Source organism: Agelaius phoeniceus, chromosome 17, assembly GCF_051311805.1.
Source record: "Agelaius phoeniceus isolate bAgePho1 chromosome 17, bAgePho1.hap1, whole genome shotgun sequence".
Taxonomy (NCBI): Eukaryota; Metazoa; Chordata; class Aves; order Passeriformes; family Icteridae; genus Agelaius; species Agelaius phoeniceus.
The window spans coordinates 15,932,129-15,954,202 of record NC_135281.1 but is presented as its reverse complement, the minus strand read 5'-3'; the positions used below and the strand labels follow the sequence as shown (position 1 = coordinate 15,954,202).

At 45.8% G+C, this 22,074-nt stretch overlaps 1 protein-coding gene across 4 annotated transcripts in view; it reads left to right on the top strand.

The window, feature by feature from the left end:
* The first annotated feature begins 10,871 nt into the window (after positions 1-10,871).
* Positions 10,872-22,074, top strand: part of ARFGEF2 (ARF guanine nucleotide exchange factor 2) — a 34,553-nt gene continuing 23,350 nt past the window's right edge. For 2 of the 4 annotated variants that reach the window (XR_013184581.1, XM_077187494.1), the window contains exons 1-8: positions 10,872-11,158; positions 16,411-16,441; positions 17,254-17,377; positions 18,495-18,641; positions 19,483-19,662; positions 20,083-20,590; positions 21,213-21,284; positions 21,553-21,701. Coding sequence is in view for 3 of the 4 variants with exons in the window: in XM_077187494.1 (XP_077043609.1) it covers positions 11,020-11,158; positions 16,411-16,441; positions 17,254-17,377; positions 18,495-18,641; positions 19,483-19,662; positions 20,083-20,590; positions 21,213-21,284; positions 21,553-21,701 (1,350 nt within the window). In the remaining variant the exon portion in view is untranslated. The remainder of the gene's footprint in view (positions 11,159-16,410; positions 16,442-17,253; positions 17,378-18,494; positions 18,642-19,482; positions 19,663-20,082; positions 20,591-21,212; positions 21,285-21,552; positions 21,702-22,074) is intronic. The other 2 variants (XM_077187492.1, XM_077187491.1) reach the window with 2 other exon arrangements.

Sequence of the window (22,074 nt, the reverse complement as noted above, 5' to 3'; positions counted from 1 at the left end):
GAAAAAGAATTGCTAGGAAGGGTGGATGGAATTCTCTGTGATCAGAAGATAATATAATACACACATTCATTTAAACTCTGAAAGCACTTCATTAGACATATGGTGTGTGGTAGAAGGACATAAGTATTACGCCCATTTGAAAACAGGGAGACTGAGATGCATGGCCTGAAGTGGCTGCCCAAGAGTACTGAGCATATGTGCAAAACAGAGCCCACTCAAAGGGGCCCCCAATGTCACACGAGTTTTCAGTCAGCAATTCAGATTTCACCTGTGGGGTTGCTAGGCCACCTGTGAGTGGGATGAGACAGCAGTGACTGAGGTTGTGCTTCTCCTTGGCGTCCCCAATCACTTGATAACCCTAAGATCCTAGAGAAAACCGAAGGTTAACACCACTTCATGCCATAAAGGATTCTGGATTTGAGAGGAGGGAGATACTATAAACTCTATCATGGCACCTGCACCCAAGCCTTTGCAAAATGTTACATCAGTGTCTCACTTGGCAGAGGGACAACACCATGAGAATGGAATTGCAGCCTTCCCATGAGCTCAAGGGAGATGGACAAAACTTTTTGAAAATATTCCTGGTAGTGAACTCACTAATTAATTGGAAATGCAGCTTATTTCCTTTTCATAGGTTTCAGATTTGTGTCCAATCCTAAACACATATAATTGGAGAAGAAGCGTGTGTTATTTCATGCATTCTGTATTCAAGTCAAAACATTCAATTTTGGAAGACACTCTGGGTGAAGGCTATATTTGCTATTACTCACTCCTCTGATACTCCTTTTCTTTCCACTGTCTGATTCACTTCTTTAATCATATTTCACCTCTTTTGCTCTTCCTCAATCATACCCACCTACTTAAAACTAATCACATACTAAAAAGTGCATAATTAGGTTTTCATTATGTTCTTTCCTGACATAATTTTTGATTATGTAATTAAGGGTTCTCACTGAGCTCTTGAACTGAGAGAAGATTTTTGGTTTAATTAATCAAATGGTCCTTCTCAATTCAGAGTAGTTTTAAGCAGTTTTGTTTTTAAGTCAGGTGCAGAAAGTGTTTCTATTACCCCTGACATAATACTATATGATCTGATCTTTACCCTCTAAAGCCAACAATGGAGAAGCATAGCCTTGACAACAGGCTCAAGTATATTTATCTAAAGAAAAGAAGATATATCAAACTTCAATATGCTTGATGCAGGATGATTTAAAAATTTTTTCAAATTCTTTTTTTCTATTGTAAATTGGAAGTTTGTCAGATTTTTATTAAATAGTCAATTAAACTGGGGTTGTTCCAAGTGGTTTTTTCCCCCATATGAGACCATTTACAAGTTTGCAACTCCTTTCACTTTTTTCTGACAAATTACCATTCTTACAAAATTTATTCTTTTGGGAGAGTACTAAAAAAGGCTGCTGGAAGATTTGCAGATTGTATGCAAATAAGTATTTGCACTGTGCTGATACAATCAAGCAAAGGTTCACTCTCTGTGTTTTGTTCTCTGTAAGTATATGAAGTAAAAATAGCATGAACAACAGTGCTTGTTTTTGTTTTGTTATAAATTGCTTCTTCCTGACTGCATTTGCATTATTTCCTCTGCCAGTACATTGAACAGGAAAAGCCACCTACCTCTGTGTCAGCACAACCAAGGTATAGAAATTGTAATGAGGAGGTGCAGGCTGGAATTCTGTGGCCAGTTCAAAACTCGTGGTGTTTTCACAACTAAAGCTGGAAAGAATCTTCTGCATGGAACAGAGAGCTGAAGATCATGGAAAAAAAGTTTTATGGCACATAAATAGACCTGGAACACATGGCATCTATCCACCTGCTCTTCTCTTCTCCAGTTCTAGTCTTTGCTTTTCCTGAGGCACCTCAGTGGTGTGGACGGTATAGAGCATGATTTTGGGGCAGGGATTGGCACTAGCTCAGTACCCTGTTGCCAGCTGAAGGGGTTTTGGTGAATTGTTCTCAGCTTAAGATTAGACCCTGCCTGAGGGACTGACTGGGCTGGGGCCCACTCCATGTGCTGCGTGAGGAAGAGGAGCAAACATCACAGAATGTGCTGCTGCATCTCCTGCATCTTTGACACTTGGTGTTCCAAATGAAGCTGTGCAGAGGTGTCTGGGATTTTCTGTCTGTACCTGCAATTTCGGTCAGGTTTTTTTAATACTGGAGTATATGAGTAAACTAACATGCATTTCTGAGATGATATGTGAATTCTTCTCCACTAAATACTAAGAGTGATGGAGGTCTGCATTTGATAAACTAAAGATCTTTACTAAGGATGGGCGGAGCCAGTTTCATATCACAACAGCACAAAATAGAGAGCTTGGTCACAACACATAATTTTGCCATTTATAGGCTCCCTGTGCATCTTTTATCCAGTATAAAACTCTCTCCATGGTTATTGTAGTGCACACATTTTGTATCTATAAGGCTGAATTCATGTAACCTGGAAACATTTAGTCATTGGTGTCGCTTGGACTGTGTTTTTATTGTTGAACTGAACTGAAGTGTGAGCTACCCTTTTTTCCCTTTGGACATTGTTGCATGTTTTCACCACTTCCTTTGTGACAGTGGTGAACAGGATCAGGAACTGATCAGCCGATCCAGCTCAAATTAACTGGAAGGCAACCAAACAAAAGGTCCTTTTTTGAATCAGATTTGCTCCCTGAAAAGCTCAGTGTGCAACCCCCAAGAGTTACTGCAGGCATGAGAGGAGGTGTTCAGTCGTGTGGTAAGGGCAGGGATGGGAGAAGGAAGGGATTGCCTCCTTTGGCAGTAACTCATCTACAGATCAGTTGAAAGCCATTTGTGAAACTACAGCCTTGCACAACTACCAGCATCAACACTGGATGCAGTCCTTGGATTTATAACCACTTGTTAGACCTTGTGGAACTTCCATGGGCTGTGAGCTCACAGTGTAGGGGAGAAAGATGTTCTAGGAAATCATCACCAGCTCTAACAGAACTACAGCAGTCCCTCTAGGGAAGGGGAATCAGACTTTTTTGTACTATTGATATTTTCAAAACAGGCTTCTTTCTTTTTCCCTGGTTGGTCTTTTTGCAGAAACATTAAAAGTGTAGCAATAAAAATGCCATTAAACTAACAGTGTCACTCATTAATCACAGAACACTTTCATTTGAATTACAGTGTAAATGCTGTGCAAGTCTTAACAGAAAGACATTAGTGACACAGTTAGGAGGGGGCTCATATGCTTTGCCATGGAAGATGGAACAGTAGGCTCAATGCTATGCTGAGATTGCTGTTCAGGAGAAAAAGGAAAGATAATTTGATAGACAATGCTTTGTTTAAACAAAAATTACTTACCAAAGTCATAAGTATCTGTCTCTGGCCTGCACGATATTTGGCTTTTATTGCTCATAGGGACACCCTGGTGTGAGGTGAGTATAAAGTGTACAGGGTTAAGCAGAAGGTTCTTTCCCATTCTCAGGATGCTTGGAACTGCATTGCACAGACACTTTTACAGCTTTACATCCATTGCTGACCTCCGTGATGTTTAATTACATCAATAGTCCCAAGTGCTCAAATGGACTGCCACAATTCAGACTTTTCTGGGAGTTTTGGAGACTTCTGACAGCAGCCCTGAGCTCTGTCAGTCCCTGGGGAAGGTGGCAAAATGTCTTTTATGCTTGCTTTCTCTCAAGCACAAGGAGAGAGAACAGCTCTTTAGAAGGCGGACGAAGCCTTCTCTTGGAGTGGCTGACGCTCTGGACATGGCTTGCACTAGGCCTGTATTGTCCTCACTCCAGCATCAAGGCCCCCACAGGGTCCCCTGTGTCCTGTGCTCCTCTAGAGGGGTAGAAGGCAGTGGTTTGTGTGTGAAGTGAGGGCTTTGGCTGGATTTCTGTCTGGTATGCACCAGGGCAGCAAAGCACGCTTGCGTGAGTGCTCACACAAACACGCCAGCTGCAGTCACTGACAATGCCCGCTTGCTAAAGGCTGGACAGGGCTGGGTGAGCCAGTCTGAGGCTCCACAGTTCATTGGGATGATGATATGGAAATTGTTTTTCTGTTCTACTGGCTGAAGAAATTACAGAACCATTTCTGTTTCAAATTGAATATGCTGCCTTAGAACACCAGACCAGGACAGTTAACAGGTTCTTTCTGCTGTCACAGTTCAATATATTGCAACTCAGTTTTTTCACCTTTGCTTTTTGTAACTTTCCTTAAAATGGTGGCTGGGACTCAAGTGATGAAGTACAGAGACGAAGGGAAACTAGAGCAACAAAATAGTGGTTTTGGAAAGAAGGCCAAAAGATATAATATAAAGATGAGACAGAGATTTTCAAGAAGATTGTGGAAAAGTTTCCATTGACAACAGCATAGAAAAATATTTTTGCACTTTATAATCTTAAGCACTCTGGAAGGAGAGAGAAAGGATCAGTTCCACCGACCCAATTTCTACACACACACAATTCAGTTTATTCAATATGTTTCTTCTGATTCAGTAACATTTAGTCTCATAAAGCATTTGGGAAATATTGCAAGGACAAAGAAAGTGAAGCTTAAATAAAATAAGGGTGATTGGATAGCTCACTGGACCCGTTGAGTTACGCATTTTAATTCTAGTCCAATAGGAAGAAACAATAAGCCAAACCAAAACAAAGCTCCTTTTGTCTCAATGAAGATTCCTCTGAAGAATACCCAACTGCAACTCGAGAATAAATGAGTTCAGTAATGAACAGAGAGAGGAAGCCTTTCCTGCTGAGAGGAAAGGAAACAAGCCTTCTTAAATCTGAATCAAGGAGCCAAGGACCTGCCTTTGGGAAGGACATGAAGAGTTCTGCACATACACGAATAAGGTCTATACCGTATGGTAAAGCTAGGGACATTTCTTGATGACACTCTGAGTTTCTTACAAGAAGTTATGAGAAATAAAGATCAGATTAAAGGTCAGAGAGAAGGGCACTTTTCATTTGAATTCCTCATAGAGTTACTCATATCTTCTGACTGAAGTTACCCTGATCGAAACCCACTAAAATTGAAAACCAGGATCTTCACTAGCTTGGTATTCTGTTTCCTTTGTTTTTACTGAGTACAAGGTTTGTGTCAACAAAATCTACCTCATTATACACTTGCCTTGGTGAAAAGCAGAGTGCTGTGCAAAGCAGGCTGTTCTGTGCACAAATGCAACGTGGAACAACCAGTTCTGTGCCGTTCAGATACACACAACTCTAACTAGCGCTTGTGTGGCAAATAAAGTCTCATTATCACCTCTCAGACAGGAAATGTGCAAGTGAGTGATTATCCAGCCCTGGGTCTTCCACCTCTCCAGCACCTCAGGGTGTGGGAGCTACTCAATTGCATTTGCATCTTTCCAGACAATTACACTTCTCGCTCTGCAGGCAAAAGCAGGAGATGGCAAAAATATTTTTCCCAACTGCTCCTTCACTTTGGCTGCTATCCTTTAAAAAGAAATGCACTTTTTGTTGTTTTCAAAACATGTTGTTTCTAATGTTTCTCTGTATTTAGGTAATTGCAGACTTTTGTGGCTTAGATACGGTTCTAAATACTGTAAAAGGAAAATAGTTAGAAATTTTCAAGCCTGAATATATTAAGCTCTTAAAATGACTGTGTTTAGGACTGCTGCTCATCAGAAAGACATGCTGCTATCAGTGAGAGCAGTGGTTGTTCAGTAACATGGGCCATCAAGGCAATAATATTTGAATATGTGAACACTTTGATTTAAAGTCTGTTCTTCAGATTCTATTGCATCTCTGCTTGTCTGAACAGTTATATTCCTAACACATCCTCTAATGGTTGCATATTATTTGTTATCATAACAAGGAATAGAGGCTGCAGTTCAGCATCCAAGGGTCTGTGTCTGCTTCTGTCCAGCACACGTGATTTATTGCGATACCTTCACGTGAGTCTGGTACCACAGCTGATCTCAGGATCGGCTCCTTCTGCCAGGACAAGTGAAAAAAAATTTCTAACTTGGTTTTGATTGAAAGGTCAAAACAAAGTTTATTTAATTTAATGAAATTATTCTGTGGGATAAGTGTCTACTTTCTTTGGACAGGTTGCCAATCCTTTGAAATGTGAAAAAAATGAAAATGCAGATTTGGAGTATAGCCAAGGTAAGTATTTCAGATTTTTTTATAAGAAAGTTCAAGTTCTCTCTGGCAGCAGTGCAGGGCTGGCAGCAGTGCAGGGATGGCAGAGGTGCAGGGATGGCAGCAGTGCAGGGATGGCAGCAATGCAGGGATGGCAATGGTGCAGGGATGGCAATGGTGCAGGGATGGCAGCAGTGCAGGGATGGCAGCAGTGCAGGGATGGCAGCAATGCAGGGATGGCAGCAATGCAGGGATGGCAGAGGTGCAGGGCTGGCAGCAGTGCAGGGATGGCAGAGGTGCAGGGATGGCAGCAATGCAGGGATGGCAGAGGTGCAGGGATGGCAGAGGTGCAGGGATGGCAGCAGTGCAGGGATGGCAGCAGTGCAGGGCTGGCAGCTGTGCAGGGCTGGCAGCTGTGCAGGGATGGCAGCAGTGCAGGGATGGCAGCAGTGCAGGGATGGCAGAGGTGCAGGGATGGCAGCAATGCAGGGATGGCAGCAATGCAGGGATGGCAGTGGTGCAGGGATGGCAGAGGTGCAGGGATGGCAGAGGTGCAGGGATGGCAGCAGTGCAGGGCTGGCAGCTGTGCAGGGCTGGCAGCTGTGCAGGGATGGCAGCAGTGCAGGGATGGCAGCAGTGCAGGGATGGCAGAGGTGCAGGGATGGCAGCAATGCAGGGATGGCAGCAATGCAGGGATGGCAGTGGTGCAGGGATGGCAGAGGTGCAGGGATGGCAGAGGTGCAGGGATGGCAGCAGTGCAGGGATGGCAGCTGTGCAGGGATGGCAGCAATGCAGGGCTGGCAGAGGTGCAGGGCTGGCAGCAATGCAGGGATGGCAGCAGTGCAGGGATGGCAGCAATGCAGGGATGGCAGCAGTGCAGGGATGGCAGAGGTGCAGGGATGGCAGAGGTGCAGGGCTGGCAATGGTGCAGGGCTGGCAGCAGTGCAGGGATGGCAGCAGTGCAGGGATGGCAGAGGTGCAGGGATGGCAGAGGTGCAGGGATGGCAGCAGTGCAGGGCTGGCAGAGGTGCAGGGATGGCAGTGGTGCAGGGATGGCAGCGGTGCAGGGATGGCAGCAGTGCAGGGATGGCAGAGGTGCAGGGATGGCAGAGGTGCAGGGCTGGCAGCAATGCAGGGATGGCAGCAATGCAGGGATGGCAGCAATGCAGGGCTGGCAGCAGTGCAGGGATGGCAGAGGTGCAGGGATGGCAGCAGTGCAGGGATGGCAGCAGTGCAGGGCTGGCAGAGGTGCAGGGATGGCAATGGTGCAGGGCTGGCAGCAGTGCAGGGATGGCAGCAATGCAGGGATGGCAGAGGTGCAGGGATGGCAACAATGCAGGGATGGCAGAGGTGCAGGGATGGCAGCAATGCAGGGATGGCAATGGTGCAGGGATGGCAGCAGTGCAGGGATGGCAGCAGTGCAGGGATGGCAGAGGTGCAGGGATGGCAGAGGTGCAGGGATGGCAGCAATGCAGGGATGGCAGAGGTGCAGGGATGGCAATGGTGCAGGGATGGCAGAGGTGCAGGGCTGGCAGCAATGCAGGGATGGCAGTGGTGCAGGGATGGCAGCAATGCAGGGATGGCAGCAGTGCAGGGATGGCAGTGGTGCAGGGATGGCAGCAGTGCAGGGATGGCAGCTGTGCAGGGATGGCAGCAGTGCAGGGATGGCAGTGGTGCAGGGATGGCAGCTGTGCAGGGATGGCAGCAATGCAGGGATGGCAGCAATGCAGGGATGGCAGAGGTGCAGGGATGGCAGAGGTGCAGGGCTGGCAGCAATGCAGGGATGGCAGTGGTGCAGGGATGGCAGCAATGCAGGGCTGGCAGAGGTGCAGGGATGGCAGCAGTGCAGGGATGGCAGCAGTGCAGGGATGGCAGTGGTGCAGGGATGGCAGCAGTGCAGGGATGGCAGCTGTGCAGGGATGGCAGCAGTGCAGGGATGGCAGTGGTGCAGGGATGGCAATGGTGCAGGGCTGGCTGCAGCAGCTCCTGCCCACCCTGGCCCAGCTCTGTGAACAAACAGCTCCAGTGCCTCTCCTGCCAAGTGATTTTTCTTTTAATCTCATGACATTGCACAGTGCTGTTTTGATATATTATCTGTCCTTTTTTCACATTACAGAGCTTCTCTGGGCTGGAGTGCAAGTTCTGTGTGAGGCTGCTGGCAGTAAGAGGGTCAGAAGACACAGATGGTCTAAGGCTGGGATTTGAAGAAAATAGTGGGAATGAAAGGGAGAGCATTGTCTATACAGATCATGGTGAAATGCCTTGCTAATATCACATAAATACTTGTATAATTACTCACTTAGTAGTTACCTAATTATATTGCTAGCAGTGGGAGAATGCTTTATTATGTGGATTTATTGATTTTAGGGCATGCAGTGTTGAACTGGAAAAAGTTAGAGAGTTGAGACAGTGAATCAAATAAGGACCCCCCTGGGAAATCCACTAATAAGTACATTACTGGACAGCAAGAAAAGTGGCTGGAAGCCAGGCAGAATAAATAGAATCAGTCCCAAACGAAATGATTAAAAATAGGCAGAAGAAGGGAAAAGAAGTTCTATGCTAATGCTTGACTGGGAACTAAGCTACTATACAGACCAGTGCTGGTTTTCCAAGAATTTTCCTGTCCATTCTGCATCTATTTTTAGACTGTGGTTTCCTTCCTTAAACAAGATACGTAGCAACATGCCAGTGGGAAAGCGTTGTGAGGTTAGTCCTGTCAGTCAGTACAGAGCACCTGGCCTCTGGGCAGATATCCAGAGAGCTTCTTGCCAAGGAAGTAGCTTGTACTAACTGTGAACTCCGTCCACCTGTTAGGCATTGTTTGCTCATGATTTATGTCTCGCGCTACAGACGCATTTGCCACAATGAGCTATTTACAGCAGTTTAATAGTAATTCTTGTAATTGGCACTGAATCCACTGGCAAGCAGATGCATGCAGATCCATGTATATCTTCTCCCTTGGTCTGCCTTCTCTCCCACTGGAAAGGCTTTCTTTCTTTGTTTGCCTGCAGCCAGCGACACACGCCACGCAGCTACGCTCTGCAGCACGGCGCTGTGCTCAGTAGCAGCATTGCACTGGGCTGCGCTGCCTTTGCGTTAGCCAAATGACTCACATGCTTCCCTCAGAAATCAGCTACTGTAATCCTAAAATACTTTGAGGAAAAGAATATTTGAAAATGATATCAACCCCATTAGTCTTTCACTGCATTTAGTTACACAGTGATGTCAGTGTAAGGAGAGCACTGAGCAGGCCTAATTAGACTTTAGAACTGTCTGTCTCTGGTTGAGACCTTATGTGGGCTGGGAGACACTGAGGCATTATGCCACGTGCTGGGAAGCCCAGGTGCATTTGGTGTTCAGGTGAAAGGAGCCCTTGGCCATAACCAAACCTCAGCTAGGGGAGCGTGCCACCCACCAGCTCTGTGCTCTTCACCTGGCAGTTGGAGAGCTCACTGAAACTGAGGCCTGCTACTGGCTCTGGGCTCTTTGAAATCCAAACCATAACCTCAGTGTCGCCCTACACCTATGAATTCAGATACTACTCCATGATTTCAAAAATGGGGTTTTGCCTGAGAGAAATTATTAAAAAAATCTCTGTTAAACCATCTGTTCAATCTATTTTCTGAAAACTAGCCTGTATCCATTTGCTTCTCTCCTGAGACCTAATCCTGTCCCATGATAAAAACCCTAAAATCAGAACTGATAATTTGGCTGACAATATGTGAAGAGCTCTGCTGCTTAATTAGTTCTGCAATGCTGCTGACAGTAATTACAGCCTCCTTTTGTGTCAATAACTAAGTCAGCAACTCTCAAAAAAGATTCAGGGCCTTATTTGTCTTTTAGTTATGTCACTTCAGCATGCCTGTAATTTCAGTGATAACAGTAGAATTACCCTTAACATGCAGCAGTGTAAGTGAAAGGAACATCCAGACGTGTACACTGGGGGTTGGATTTGCAGTCACATTTCTGACTGGGAGCGATTTAGAAAATATGTATCTAAAAATACAAGCACTGGTCAATTTTCCCTAGGAAATAATACTAAACTGATGCTTTGCACAGGTGTTCAGAACCTTTGTTAGTGGTTTTGGGGACAAAAATTGCAGTTCTTGACAAATCAACACTAAAGGCTCATTGATGACATTTTAAAGAGAGTCCTGCTGTTTGAGAAAAAGGAAGCAAAACTGCAATCTAGAGAACTGAATGTGCTCCTGTATTCTCCATTAGATGTGGCCATGTGGATTTGAAGGAGACCTTTGTGGAACTTCCATGAAGTGACGTCTGTGTGCAGTGGTGGTTAATAGAGCGAGGAGGGTGTCAATGGAGTAAGCACGGACACACGTCCTGCTGGCTTTGGAGCCCTGAACTGGATTTCAGCTGCGACGTGCTTTACCGAGGAAAAGGGTAAAGGGAGAAGATTCATTTAGGTATAAGGTTATTAACGGAGGGTTAATTTCTGTGACTGAAAATTTAATTTTTAGTGAGTCCTCATTAATATATGACTTTGGCTCTTTCAGACGTGCTCTCTCTCCATGCCTTGTTACAGGACTGTGGGAGAGTTAACAGGGATAATGCGAATGGCGAGATATTTAGGTTAGAAGCGTTATAAAACCCAACATTCCACCAAGGCGGCCTCACGGGCAGTAATTTGCAGCTTTTCTGCAGCACGACGGACCCGGCCCTCAGCCTCAGGCTCCGCCCTCAGCCTCGGCCCCGCCCTTCGCCCCGCCCTCATCTCAACCCCTCGCCCCGCCCTTGGCTCCGCCCTTCGCCCCGCCCCATCACGCGCAGCCCTGCGGGCGGGGCCAGGGTCGGGTCGAGTCACGTGACGGTGCCAACATGGCGGCGCCGTGGCGGCGGCGCGGCCGCTGAGGGAGGCGCGTCCCTTCCGGGTGGTGCCGCGGGCCCGAGCGCCCGCTCGGCTCTTGCTCCCGGCCTCGTCATGCAGCCACCGGCTCACGAGCAGGACGCCCGCACTAAGAGCATGTTTGTATCTCGGGCCCTGGAGAAGATCCTGGCGGAGAAGGAGGCGAAGCGGCCCCCGCACGGGCAGCTGCGGAGAGCCTGCCAGGTGGCGCTGGGTGAGTCGGCCCGGCCCGGCCCGGCCCGGCCCGGCCCGGCCCGCACAGGGCACGCGGGGCGCGGCGGTGGAAGGGGCCCAGCCCTCCGGCACATGTCCCCTCCTGCTCGCGTCCCGGCGGGGTGCGGGAGATCCTCTCGAGAGCTTGGAGCGGAGGGAGTTCTCCCTCCAGTACAGGATGTGCAAATATGAGGAGAAAACCCCCAACCTGTTTTATTAAGTTCTATTCTCGGTGTGAAACAGGAGGGACTTGGTCTTGCCACTTCGGTTTTGAGAAAATTAATTGCAGCCTTTGGACTAGGAAACAAGAGTTGTTAAGGCCCTCGACTTACGGAGTCCCAGAGCTTCTCGGGATGTTAAATCTGACCTCTGATCTCCAGGTCGTGTTCGGACTGGCTAAGGACTGTTAGCATTGTGGCCAAGTACACGTAATGCCTGTGATGTTTTCAGAGCTGGCAGCGCTTTTTGTGAAGTTGGTGGGCTGATCCTGAAATCTGCAAGTACGAGTTTATGTAAAGGTCTCTGTGGTAAAAGTTCTGACAACATATGGTGTGTCACAGAGAGGGAAAAGATAAACTGAGGAGAATAGTAGAGCTCTGCAGCTGGAGTTCTCCATGGTCCTTTCTTAATTTGCAAAAGTGACATTTCTCTTTCAGCTTTGGTTGCTTCCCATCAATAATTTCCTTTGAATTGGAACATTTAGTGTATCCAAGACAAGAAAAGACAGGTTGAGTATGTAAGGAGGCTGGACAGGTGCAAGTTCTGTCCCAGGCAGAGTGAGCTTAAAGAAATGCTGTCATTTTTATCATTTTTCCAGCAGTCTTTACTGCCAGAGAGCTGTAGGAGCTACCTGTAGTGTAAACACATATGCCCCAGAAGTTAGAGACTGCTTTTCCTAATGAGTTCCTTTTCCTGATCTCTTCCCCAGCTGCCCCCACATGCACTGAACCCATTTACCGGGCTGAGAACCTGTTTTGCTGCTATGTAAATATATCTAGAGGCTGAGAAGGGAACTTCCTTGTAAGATGCCTGGTGAAGGCTGGTGCTTGCTGAGGCATTGCAGGCGGTGATTTTGGGAGGAGTGTTGGCACCTGCCACTTGGGCTACAGCTGTGCCTGCAGCCCTGTTCTAAGGTGCAGCCTGTGGGAGGGGAGCTAATGCTTCTCGTGGTGCACAGAATAAACCTGCTTTGAAAAGGAGTCCGTGGGCTTTCCTGGACTAAAGCAGAGGTCAGCATAAAGAGATAACCTTATGTTGACCAACTGTTAGGGGCCTGAATGACTGTATGGGAGGATCTCTGTTACATTTGGTGAACATTACTTGATTATTTTAGGTTGCTAACAGGAATGGGGTTTCTTTTATTTACATGTGATTTTCCCCCCCAAACTTTATTCTATTTGATTAATCCTTTTTTTTTTCTTTTCTCGAGTAAAGAAATCAGTTTTATTTCCACATACTTAATTTTAATTAAGCATATCCTTTGTATTAACTAAGACTATGACAGTTTCAAAAGTGTCAACTTAATTTTCAAGCTCTGTGCAATAGTAAATATGTGAGGAAATGTGAGAAGAATGTTACTGGCAGTCTGAAGAATTCAGGCCAAACTTTGTAACCTACAGAAACTGTCAGGAATGAAAGAAGCTTCAATGTTGTGAATAATAATAAAAAGTCCAGTTAACACTGAATAAAAATAATTCTGTTTGAAAGAAATGTAGTTACTTTATGAAAGTGGTCATTGTGTCAGCTGTTGTCTGCTGCACTTTTCTCCAAGTAATACTTCAGATAATCCATTTCTACTTACTAAATCCCTTTTGCTGTGCAGTCTTCTCTATGCAGTGGTGTTTTTATTGGAGCCTTGTGGCATTGTGCCACTTATAAACCAGGCAACACAGGCATGGAGCATGTGTAGCTGATATCTGCTCCTGGGACAAGGGAATCTGAGATGATTTTTTTTTTCCAGATAGGGAGAAGTGGGTGTATTCTACAGCTGCCTAATAGAAATGAACCAGTTTTTATGGCTTCTGCTATGGTGTTACTGCAGTAGTGTTTCTATTGCTTACCTATGCTTTACATTTGTTGTTGGGTGAGAGAGAAAGAAGAAGTTTCTAACTGTGGGAATGATGCTCTTGTTTTCTTACATGAGTTCTGTATTAATTTGTACATGTAGCTCCTGAGAATTTAGGTAAATTACTATGGAATGTTGCTGTCTCTCTTGTGTAGGAAATATAGGTATTCTTTATTTCTAATTTTAAAACTGCTTTAATTTTTCTAAATTTAAATTCTTACCCTTTTTACCCTGCAATTGGGTCCTTTCACTGGGCTAATACTGATCAGTTTTGGACTACAAAATACACATGACCTTGTAGAAATCAGAATTAACATAGGTGCTAAAAGGACAGAAACACAAGTGTGCAGGAAAAGGAACAAAACCACTTCACAGTGGTGTTTTTTTGGGTTTTTTGCCTCTTTCCATGCCCTCCTTTGAAATACACACTGTTAATGTTAAGTAAGCAGAGTTTGAATAGATTCCTTCATTCAGTCTCTTGCTTCATCAGTAGGTGTAACGGTTGTCTCCTGTAGTTGTAGTGCCAGTAAGCCCCAGGAGAGATTGGGAGAAATTGAGGGTTTTAAACAGAGAAGCTGTTCTGTTCTGCTGTAGAAAACCCTGTTTTAAAGAAAGTTTGTTTTTGACAGACCGTTTTATTGTATAAAAATAGGTGCATAATAAGCATTTTCATTTACATGAAGCTCCACGTACACATGATTCTTAATAAACCTCCTGAAATTATCCTGAAAAATTTGCAGTGGAATACTGACAGTCTGTATCCCAGCAGTTCATAATTGTGCACCTGGGTCACTCACATAAGCTATTACTCCTGCCCTACTGGGGCTGTTTTTAATGACATACTGTGCGGCCATCCTGCTTCTGCAGCCTTCTCTGATAGCCTGGGCAGCTCCACATACAGATCTTCAAGCTTTGTGAACAACAGAATTTGTTTAGTTTGTTAACAAGTTAAAATCTTTTCAGCCCTGCCTTCACTTAGCAATCTGGTTGTGTGTTTAGGAAGTCTCTGTGTATAAATGACAAATGTCCAAACTAAGTTGTGTTTCTTTGTTTGGCCTCTTGTCCAGTGTGCTCAGAGAGCGCTGGGGCAGAGAGCAGACTGCAGCTTCCCTGGCCCTTTTCCCAAGGGCTCTACACAGCCTCGTGTGATCCATATCCTCGTGGGCTTTGCATGGAGTCCAAGGCAGGCTGGGCTTGGGCAATGCGGTTGGCTTTACTGTCCTGGGGGAGGGAAGGTCTGGCTGCTCCTCCACGAGTTTGTGTTGGCCCCGCTGCCTGCTGCTCGGACCATGGCCCGTGTCCTTGTGCCAGCACAAGCCATTTTTTGCCCAGGGGCTCGCTTGCTTCCACTGACACAAACCCGACTCTAAGGCCACAGAGCAGGCATTGAACTGCCGGCAGACAACAAATGTCCTCTGGTTTAATATGTAGTTTTCAATACAAGTGAACTGAACCTATCCATCTGCTAGAGAAAGGCAGCTACCCAATGTCGGCTTTATCCTGCTTTTATGGCCAGAAACTCTGGAAGAAATTGCTGCAAGGCCATTCTTGTTCCAGGTCTGTTGCGTGGTAGGAATGCTGCTGGACTTGTGTTAGATGGGCAGTGCAGGGGTTGATGATGTTTCTGACTGAAGGAGGTGCCATGGGAGAGACAGGGAGCTCTGGTACCTAAAGCTCCAAGTGAAGGGTCAGCATTGTGCTGGCGTGACCAGATGTTGACCAAGATTGGGACTGTGTTCTGTAGCTGCAGGAGGGAGCTGAGCTGTGCCCCTTACTCCTGTGACTGGAGAAAAACAGGACAAGTGGCGGGCGGTTTCTGGAAGCTGGCCGTGTCTGGTTAGGGCTTGGCAAGCTGTTCTTGGCAGAAGACTTCAGTTAGGCAACTATTTCTGTTTCACTCACTTGTGATGGTCAGACCACCAAATGAGTACTTCAGATGTGGAGGTTTTCAAACTGTTTTGGTGCAGTCAGTAGCAGAAGTATGCCTGCAGCTTCCTTTTGTCCTTTCATTTATTCTTTTCTGCCAGTATTATCTATTCAAATACTGTTGTGGTGAAGATGTTTTCATATGGCTTTAGAAAAGCTTTTATTATAATAAAATTGTGGGGAACTTGGTCAGGCCTTGGTTAGATCTTTCTTGTTGCTGTTTATAGAGTACTTCTGAGAGTTAAACTGTTATTGCTCTAATATGGCATATTATTCTCGCATTATTTTTCCAGTGCAAGATCTATGACAACTATCAGTAAAGATGAGCATGATCATGTCTCCTTAAGGCTATAATCTTTATGAATCTTTCAATTCAACATCTTTTTTACATTGCAAAACAATCAGTATGGGGGGAAAATTATCTTGAAAGAAAGAAAAACTTACTGGAAATTTTGGCATTAGAAAAATTTCTTCATTAAGAAAAAGTTCTGTACACCTTAGTTCTACAGGGTGTCTGAAATACAGCATTAATTATGTTTTTGCTGACCCTGGAGTCCTGCTGTACTTGGGATGGTAGCTATAGCTAAACTATGCCTTTCTCTGCCAAGACCTGGAGACAGGACTAAGCGCTCCAAAGGTGTAAAGGTACCCAGAAGACTCAGTGTTTTAAGCAGCAGTTCCTGCATGCTATGGGAATGTGCTGTGCTAAGAGCAAGGCACATCAAAACAGGGGCACAATACATTGGTGGGTCACATACGTTCTCAGTAGCTCTTTGGATTATATGATGTTAAAGGTGGGGAAGGTAATTAAATCAAAAGGCCTGAATTGAAATTGTGCTGAACTGAATTTCTGACAAGTCACCTGATTGGCAGGCCAGCTGGATCCTGGAATTAAAAACACAGTGGTTTAAGTGATGCTGTGCAAGATTTACGTTGTCTGTTTGGCACAGAAAACCTTGGTCATTTCTTATCAACAGCCTCCATTCTGTTGTCTCCTCTCCAGTTGAAGCCTAAAGCATCAGGGGATGGTGGTGCTGGCTTTGGGCTGTCACAGAGCTGCAAAGTTCCTACTGACCCCGAAGCCCCCAGGCCTCAGTGCTTACACCTTTCAATAACTGGTGAAACTGTGACCTCTGAAGCCGAGGTGTTACAGGAATGGACTAGCAAATACTGAAGCGCGAAACTGGATTTAAACATCTTAGCTTTATTACTGTGTTATTGATAATGATAACTAAGGCTTGCATTTTTTTTCTCTCTTCCAGATGAAATAAAAAGTGAGCTGGAAAAGCAAAGGTAAATTATTAATTACTCTAAACAGAAGGGTGTGAAAAGAACAAATGGAATAATTTTGGAGAAGTGTAAGAGTGTATAAACATTATAGCAGTGAGTTTGTGAATACCCAGACCCACCTTTCTGCCAAGAACACGTGGCCTGGCCTGTGTGTTTCACTTACACAATGTTTGTGGCTGTGGGTACTCAAGCCATAACTGCCTATGAATTTCACCAGGAAAAAATTGTGAAATTTCTAAAAGGTGCCGTTTTTTTGCTTCCTTTTACTGGACTCAATAGCCTGATAGGAAGCTATAGGGAGCAGCACATACCCTGTGTTTGATCGCATGTGCTCTTTATTACCTAGATCAAGAAGACCAATTTAAATATTGCTGCAATAAAAGTTTTAAAAAACTTTTCCAGCAGTGTGCTATAATTGAAAAAGAGCAGATGGGTCTCCAGATGTGTTTCTGTTTGCTTAGTGTTCTGCTTATGGGCACTGTTTAATCCATTTTGAATAACATGGGTAGATACATCAGTTGTGTAGGAGTTTTCCAATATTTCAGATAGTGGGACAGTGTTGGAGTATAGTGAGAGAAGAGTTAAGCTGAAGAAGATACGAAAAAGATCAGATAGAATATAAATAAATGTGAAATGCGTTTTGTGTGATTTTTAAAGAAAATTGATCTTTGTTTAAGAAAGTCTATACATGAAAGCTGCTGTACATTTGTATGCTGCTGTGCATTATTTAGCTTTAAATTCAGAAAAAGGAGAAAGTGTAGTTTACTGTGATATACATGCTTAGAAAAATTAATAATTCTTTGTATCTGACCTAGAGAAGGCACTGCTGCTCCACCAAAAGCAAATTTCATTGAAGCAGATAAATATTTCCTTCCATTTGAGCTGGCCTGCCAGTCAAAGTCTCCACGCATCGTCAGTACTTCCCTGGATTGTTTACAGGTAAGTGTGGTGGGTAGGCTTGGTCAGAGTGAGATGGAGAAAGCTGTAGTGACCAGATCTGGCACACAGCTCCCGCAGCGAGGAGCGACCCTGCCCCGGGGTCCCTGCCCCGGGGTCACAGCAGGCAGGTGTCCCTGCCCCAGGGTCACAGCAGGCAGGTGTCCCTGCCCCGGGGTGGCAGCAGGCAGGTGTCCCTGCCCCAGGGTCACAGCAGGCAGGTGTCCCTGCCCCAGGGTCACAGCAGGCAGGTGTCCCTGCCCCGGGGTGGCAGCAGGCAGGTGTCCCTGCCCCGGGGTGGCAGCAGGCAGGTGTCCCTGCCCCAGGGTCACAGCAGGCAGGTGTCCCTGCCCCGGGGTGGCAGCAGGCAGGTGTCCCTGCCCCGGGGTGGCAGCAGGCAGGTGTCCCTGCCCCGGGGTCACAGCAGGCAGGTCCCTGCCCCAGGGTCACAGCAGGCAGGTGTCCCTGCCCCGGGGTCACAGCAGGCAGGTGTCCCTGCCCCAGGGTCACAGCAGGCAGGTGTCCCTGCCCCGGGGTCACAGCAGGCAGGTGTCCCTGCCCCAGGGTCACAGCAGGCAGGTGTCCCTGCCCCAGGGTCACAGCAGGCAGGTGTCCCTGCCCCAGGGTCACAGCAGGCAGGTGTCCCTGCCCCGGGGTGGCAGCAGGCAGGTGTCCCTGCCCCGGGTCACACTCGGCCGGGCACTGGGCACAGGGAGGAGTGTGGCTGCCCTGCTGTAGCCCGTTTGCTGGGGCTGGGGGATCCTTACACCAGGCAGTAAAGGTGCTTCATCTGTCGTGCTCCACAAGGAGTGTTACCAAGGGGTTTCTTGTGGTGCTGATGTGACAGAGGAAGTCACACTCTGGTGTTAAATTTTTTTTCTCTGGTTATGGTATGAAGAAATGGCCCAAGTTGAAAAAGCTTTTCTGTCGTACTAAAATCTGTTTTGCCCACATATATGAGCAGTCAAAGTATTTGCTGGCCAGACTGTAGATAGTGTTAAATTTTTACATTAAAACTGGTTAAGTGAGGTATGCTATCTAAACACACCTTTTTATGCTGTGCTAAACTGTGCTTTTCTTAACAAAATATGGTCATCTAAGCTGCATTCTTTCTATCTAGAAACTCATTGCATATGGGCACATCACTGGCAATGCTCCGGACAGCGGAGCTCCCGGAAAACGGCTGATTGACCGAATAGTGGAAACCATTTGCAATTGCTTTCAGGGTCCTCAAACAGATGAAGGAGTACAACTGCAGATAATTAAGGTATTTTATTCAATCCATTTTGGTGCAACATTCATTTGCTTTTTCTCTCTCTTTCATTTTGTAACTGAAAAAAAAAAAAAAAGCAAAATATTACTGAGAGCTCATTTGCTCCATTTCTTACATTGTCCTGTGTGTCACTGCTTTCAGGGAGGCTGTCACCAGGGCAGAATTGGTGAGGAAAATGTACTTCCTGTTGGGAAAGCAGAATGTAAAGGAATATTTTTAAAATGTTTGTCCTTTCTGAGATAAACCATCTCTCAGACAAGTTGGTGCTCCTCTTAGAGGCTCGCTATGCCTACCTCCATCAGGCAGGGAATTGCCTTCAGCCCTGATAGCAGGCCCTGGAACTGTGATGCAGTGCCATGGAATGCTGTTCAAGCCTGTCTGCTCCCCTGGCCATTTTGCCAGTGTATTTTCTCAACAAGGCATAGTAATGTCTGTCAGTAGTGTGTATTCTGGTTCTGAAATCTTCTTGGGCTACTGTAGCTGAGGTTGGAAGTTAGTGAACCTTCTAGTAAACCAACTTGATATTAGTGTAGGCCTGTTGGCTCTTGTGTGGAAATGAAGCTATGGAATTTAGTACATTTTTTTGGAGGTGGAGTATCTCCCTTGATGGAAATTTAGTTTTGATAAGACCCTCCAAGAACAGCTCAGGAGAGAGCAGAGATGTGGAAGTCCTTTTGAACTTTCTTTGATTTGAAATGTTGTTGCTTGTAAAGCCTAAAAAAAAATATGTCTGTGTTTTGTAGCAAACCCAGTGATTATTCTGGAAGACACGCATGAGGAGCATTGCTGCCTGCTTGCTTAGGTTTCATTTTTACTGTGTTATGGACTTTTCTAGGCTCTTCTCACTGCAGTAACATCTCCATATATAGAAATTCATGAAGGAACAATTCTTCAAACTGTTAGAACCTGCTACAACATCTATCTAGCCAGTAAAAATCTTATTAACCAGACAACTGCCAAAGCTACCCTTACACAGATGTTAAATGTAATTTTTACACGGATGGAAAATCAAGCTGTAAGTAGCTATTACTTTTTCTCATCTCAAATGTTTAGGCTTGAAAATGACTGAAAACTTTTTTATGATTATTGTTTTTAATGAACCTGTCATTGTAGTTGCATATCTGTTGATTCGTCATGTTAGAAAACCTGTCAAATTGTGCAGTGAGGCATACTGACTGAGTTGAGAATAGAAGGTGACGTGCTCTGCTGATACCAAGGTTTCACACCATAGCTTCTGCCAAATGGCATTGGATAAACAAATGATGCTTTTCAAATAAACTTGAAGTGTATCTTTTTAATCTTATTGGCCAAGTGATTGTAGTTTCACTGTTTCCTGCTAAGACTTGAGTTCACAAAGGAACATTAGTTATCACAGACAGGATTTCCCTCAGTGTATTCTGTGCTTAGATGAACCTTTCCATATGTGTTTTCCAAGTTGCAGGAGTCCAGAGAAGCAGAGCGAACGCAGAAGCCGCAGTCCCCCACAGTGGCAGGGCCGCGGTCCCCACGGCCGGGGCAGCGGCGGCACAGCTCCTGGGCAGGCAGAGCCGGCACCGCCGGCACCGTGCTGGCCAATGGGGAGCCCGGCCGCGGGGAGCCCGGCCGCGGGGAGCCTGGCCCTGATGAACCCGGCCGCAGGGAGCCCAGCCCTGAGGAACCCGGCCATGGGGAGCCCGGCCGCGGGGAGCCCAGCCGCGGGGAGCCCGGCCGCGAGGAACCCCGCCATGGGGAGCCTGGCCCTGATGAACCCGGCCGCAGGGAGCCCAGCCCTGAGGAACCCGGCCATGGGGAGCCCGGCCGCGGGGAGCCCGGCCGCGGGGAGCCCGGCCGCGGGGAGCCCGGCCCTGAGGAACCCGGCCCTGAGGAACCCGGCCCTGAGGAACCCGGCCGCGGGGAGCCCAGCCACAGGGAGCTGCAGCAGGCCCCCACCATGCTAGTGGCAGGTGAGCACAACATGGGGTCTGTTGCTTTCACTCACAGCCAACTTGTTGGAAAGTGCTCTTTGAGGCCCCTTCGAGGAGCAGTGGTGGGGTGACTGGCTCGCTTGGCTTTCCTATGTAGACTTCCAGAGTGTGCTGCCATTCTCAGCTTGTGTCTACATATAACTGCTGCAGAAAGGTTCCTGTTCTCCCTAGAATTCCAGTTAAACCATGTGTACTTTATCTATAGAGTATTGTAGTGGAATTTGACTTGAACAGGTTGACAGAGGGGAAGGAAAGGAAGAGAATTGTTGTGGTATGTGGGATGTGACAGAGCCAGTGGTAAAAATGGTGCATATTATGAAGACCATATCATCAGCACATACTGCATCTTAATTAGAAATGTTTGTAACAATTGATAAATAAAAATGACAAAACAACTGCATTAAAAATATCAGTGCTTTGATTCAAACAGCATAAAGAACATCAATGAGTATTTTTGAATGACTTCTCACAAATTATTTTCAATGAGAGCTGCTGAAAGAAACTGATAAATTTTCATGCTTCTGCCTTCGTCATGTTTTTCCTTTTAGTCCTCTTCCTAAACAAAAATACTAAATTAAAAATTCTCTCTGTGTTTCATTAGAGGAAACGATTGATGGAGGAAAGGAAATGGTTCAGGGCATCTTGGAAGATGTGGTGGATTCAGCTGTGAAAGGTAGTAAAGTCTTCTAAAGTAAAATAGTTGCATATGTATTGATTATAGAAGCATGGAAGTAATTTTTGTTACTAAGTATCTTGACAAGAACACCTACTAAGGCAGCAAGAACAGGTTTTGATTGCATCACAATATTCTTTTGCTGATAGCTGAGAAACTTTCTAGTTTACCAGTGCTACTTCTCTGCCACTCGGTGGTAAAGCTTCACAAAGTCGTGGGATAGAAAACTCTTGCATGATTTTAATCATCTTTCCATTTTCCCCTTTAGTGGCTGAAGAAAAGCAGGTAACAGAACCTGTCAAGGCTCTGCCTGCATTAGAGACTGTGGATACTCTTCTTTCTGGCTCTAGCACTGAAAATGTACAAACAAATGGGATTCCAGATGATGGGCAGTCTGTTTCCTCCACTGATAATCTGGTAAATAATTGCACTGGATGCCAATATACATCTACAGAAGAAGAAATGTTTTTATTGTGACAACTAATAGAGTGGGATTTGGCAGAAGAAAGGGACAGAAACTCGAATGTATGTGGCAGAAGAAAGGGACAGAAACTCCAATGTATGTGGCAGAAGAAAGGGACAGAAACTCCAATGTATGTACTACTCAGATTCAAAAAGGAAGCAGCAGCTGCAGTTTAAGCATATATTGAAAATACCTGTTCTAAAATTTACTATATTAGTTGTATTTTAATACTGAGTGGGGACAGAGACAAAGGGTCAGTCAACATGTGTGAAAAGATCCAGATCCCTTGTAATCCTGTTTAGGTTTAGTGTAAACTGTAGCTGATTC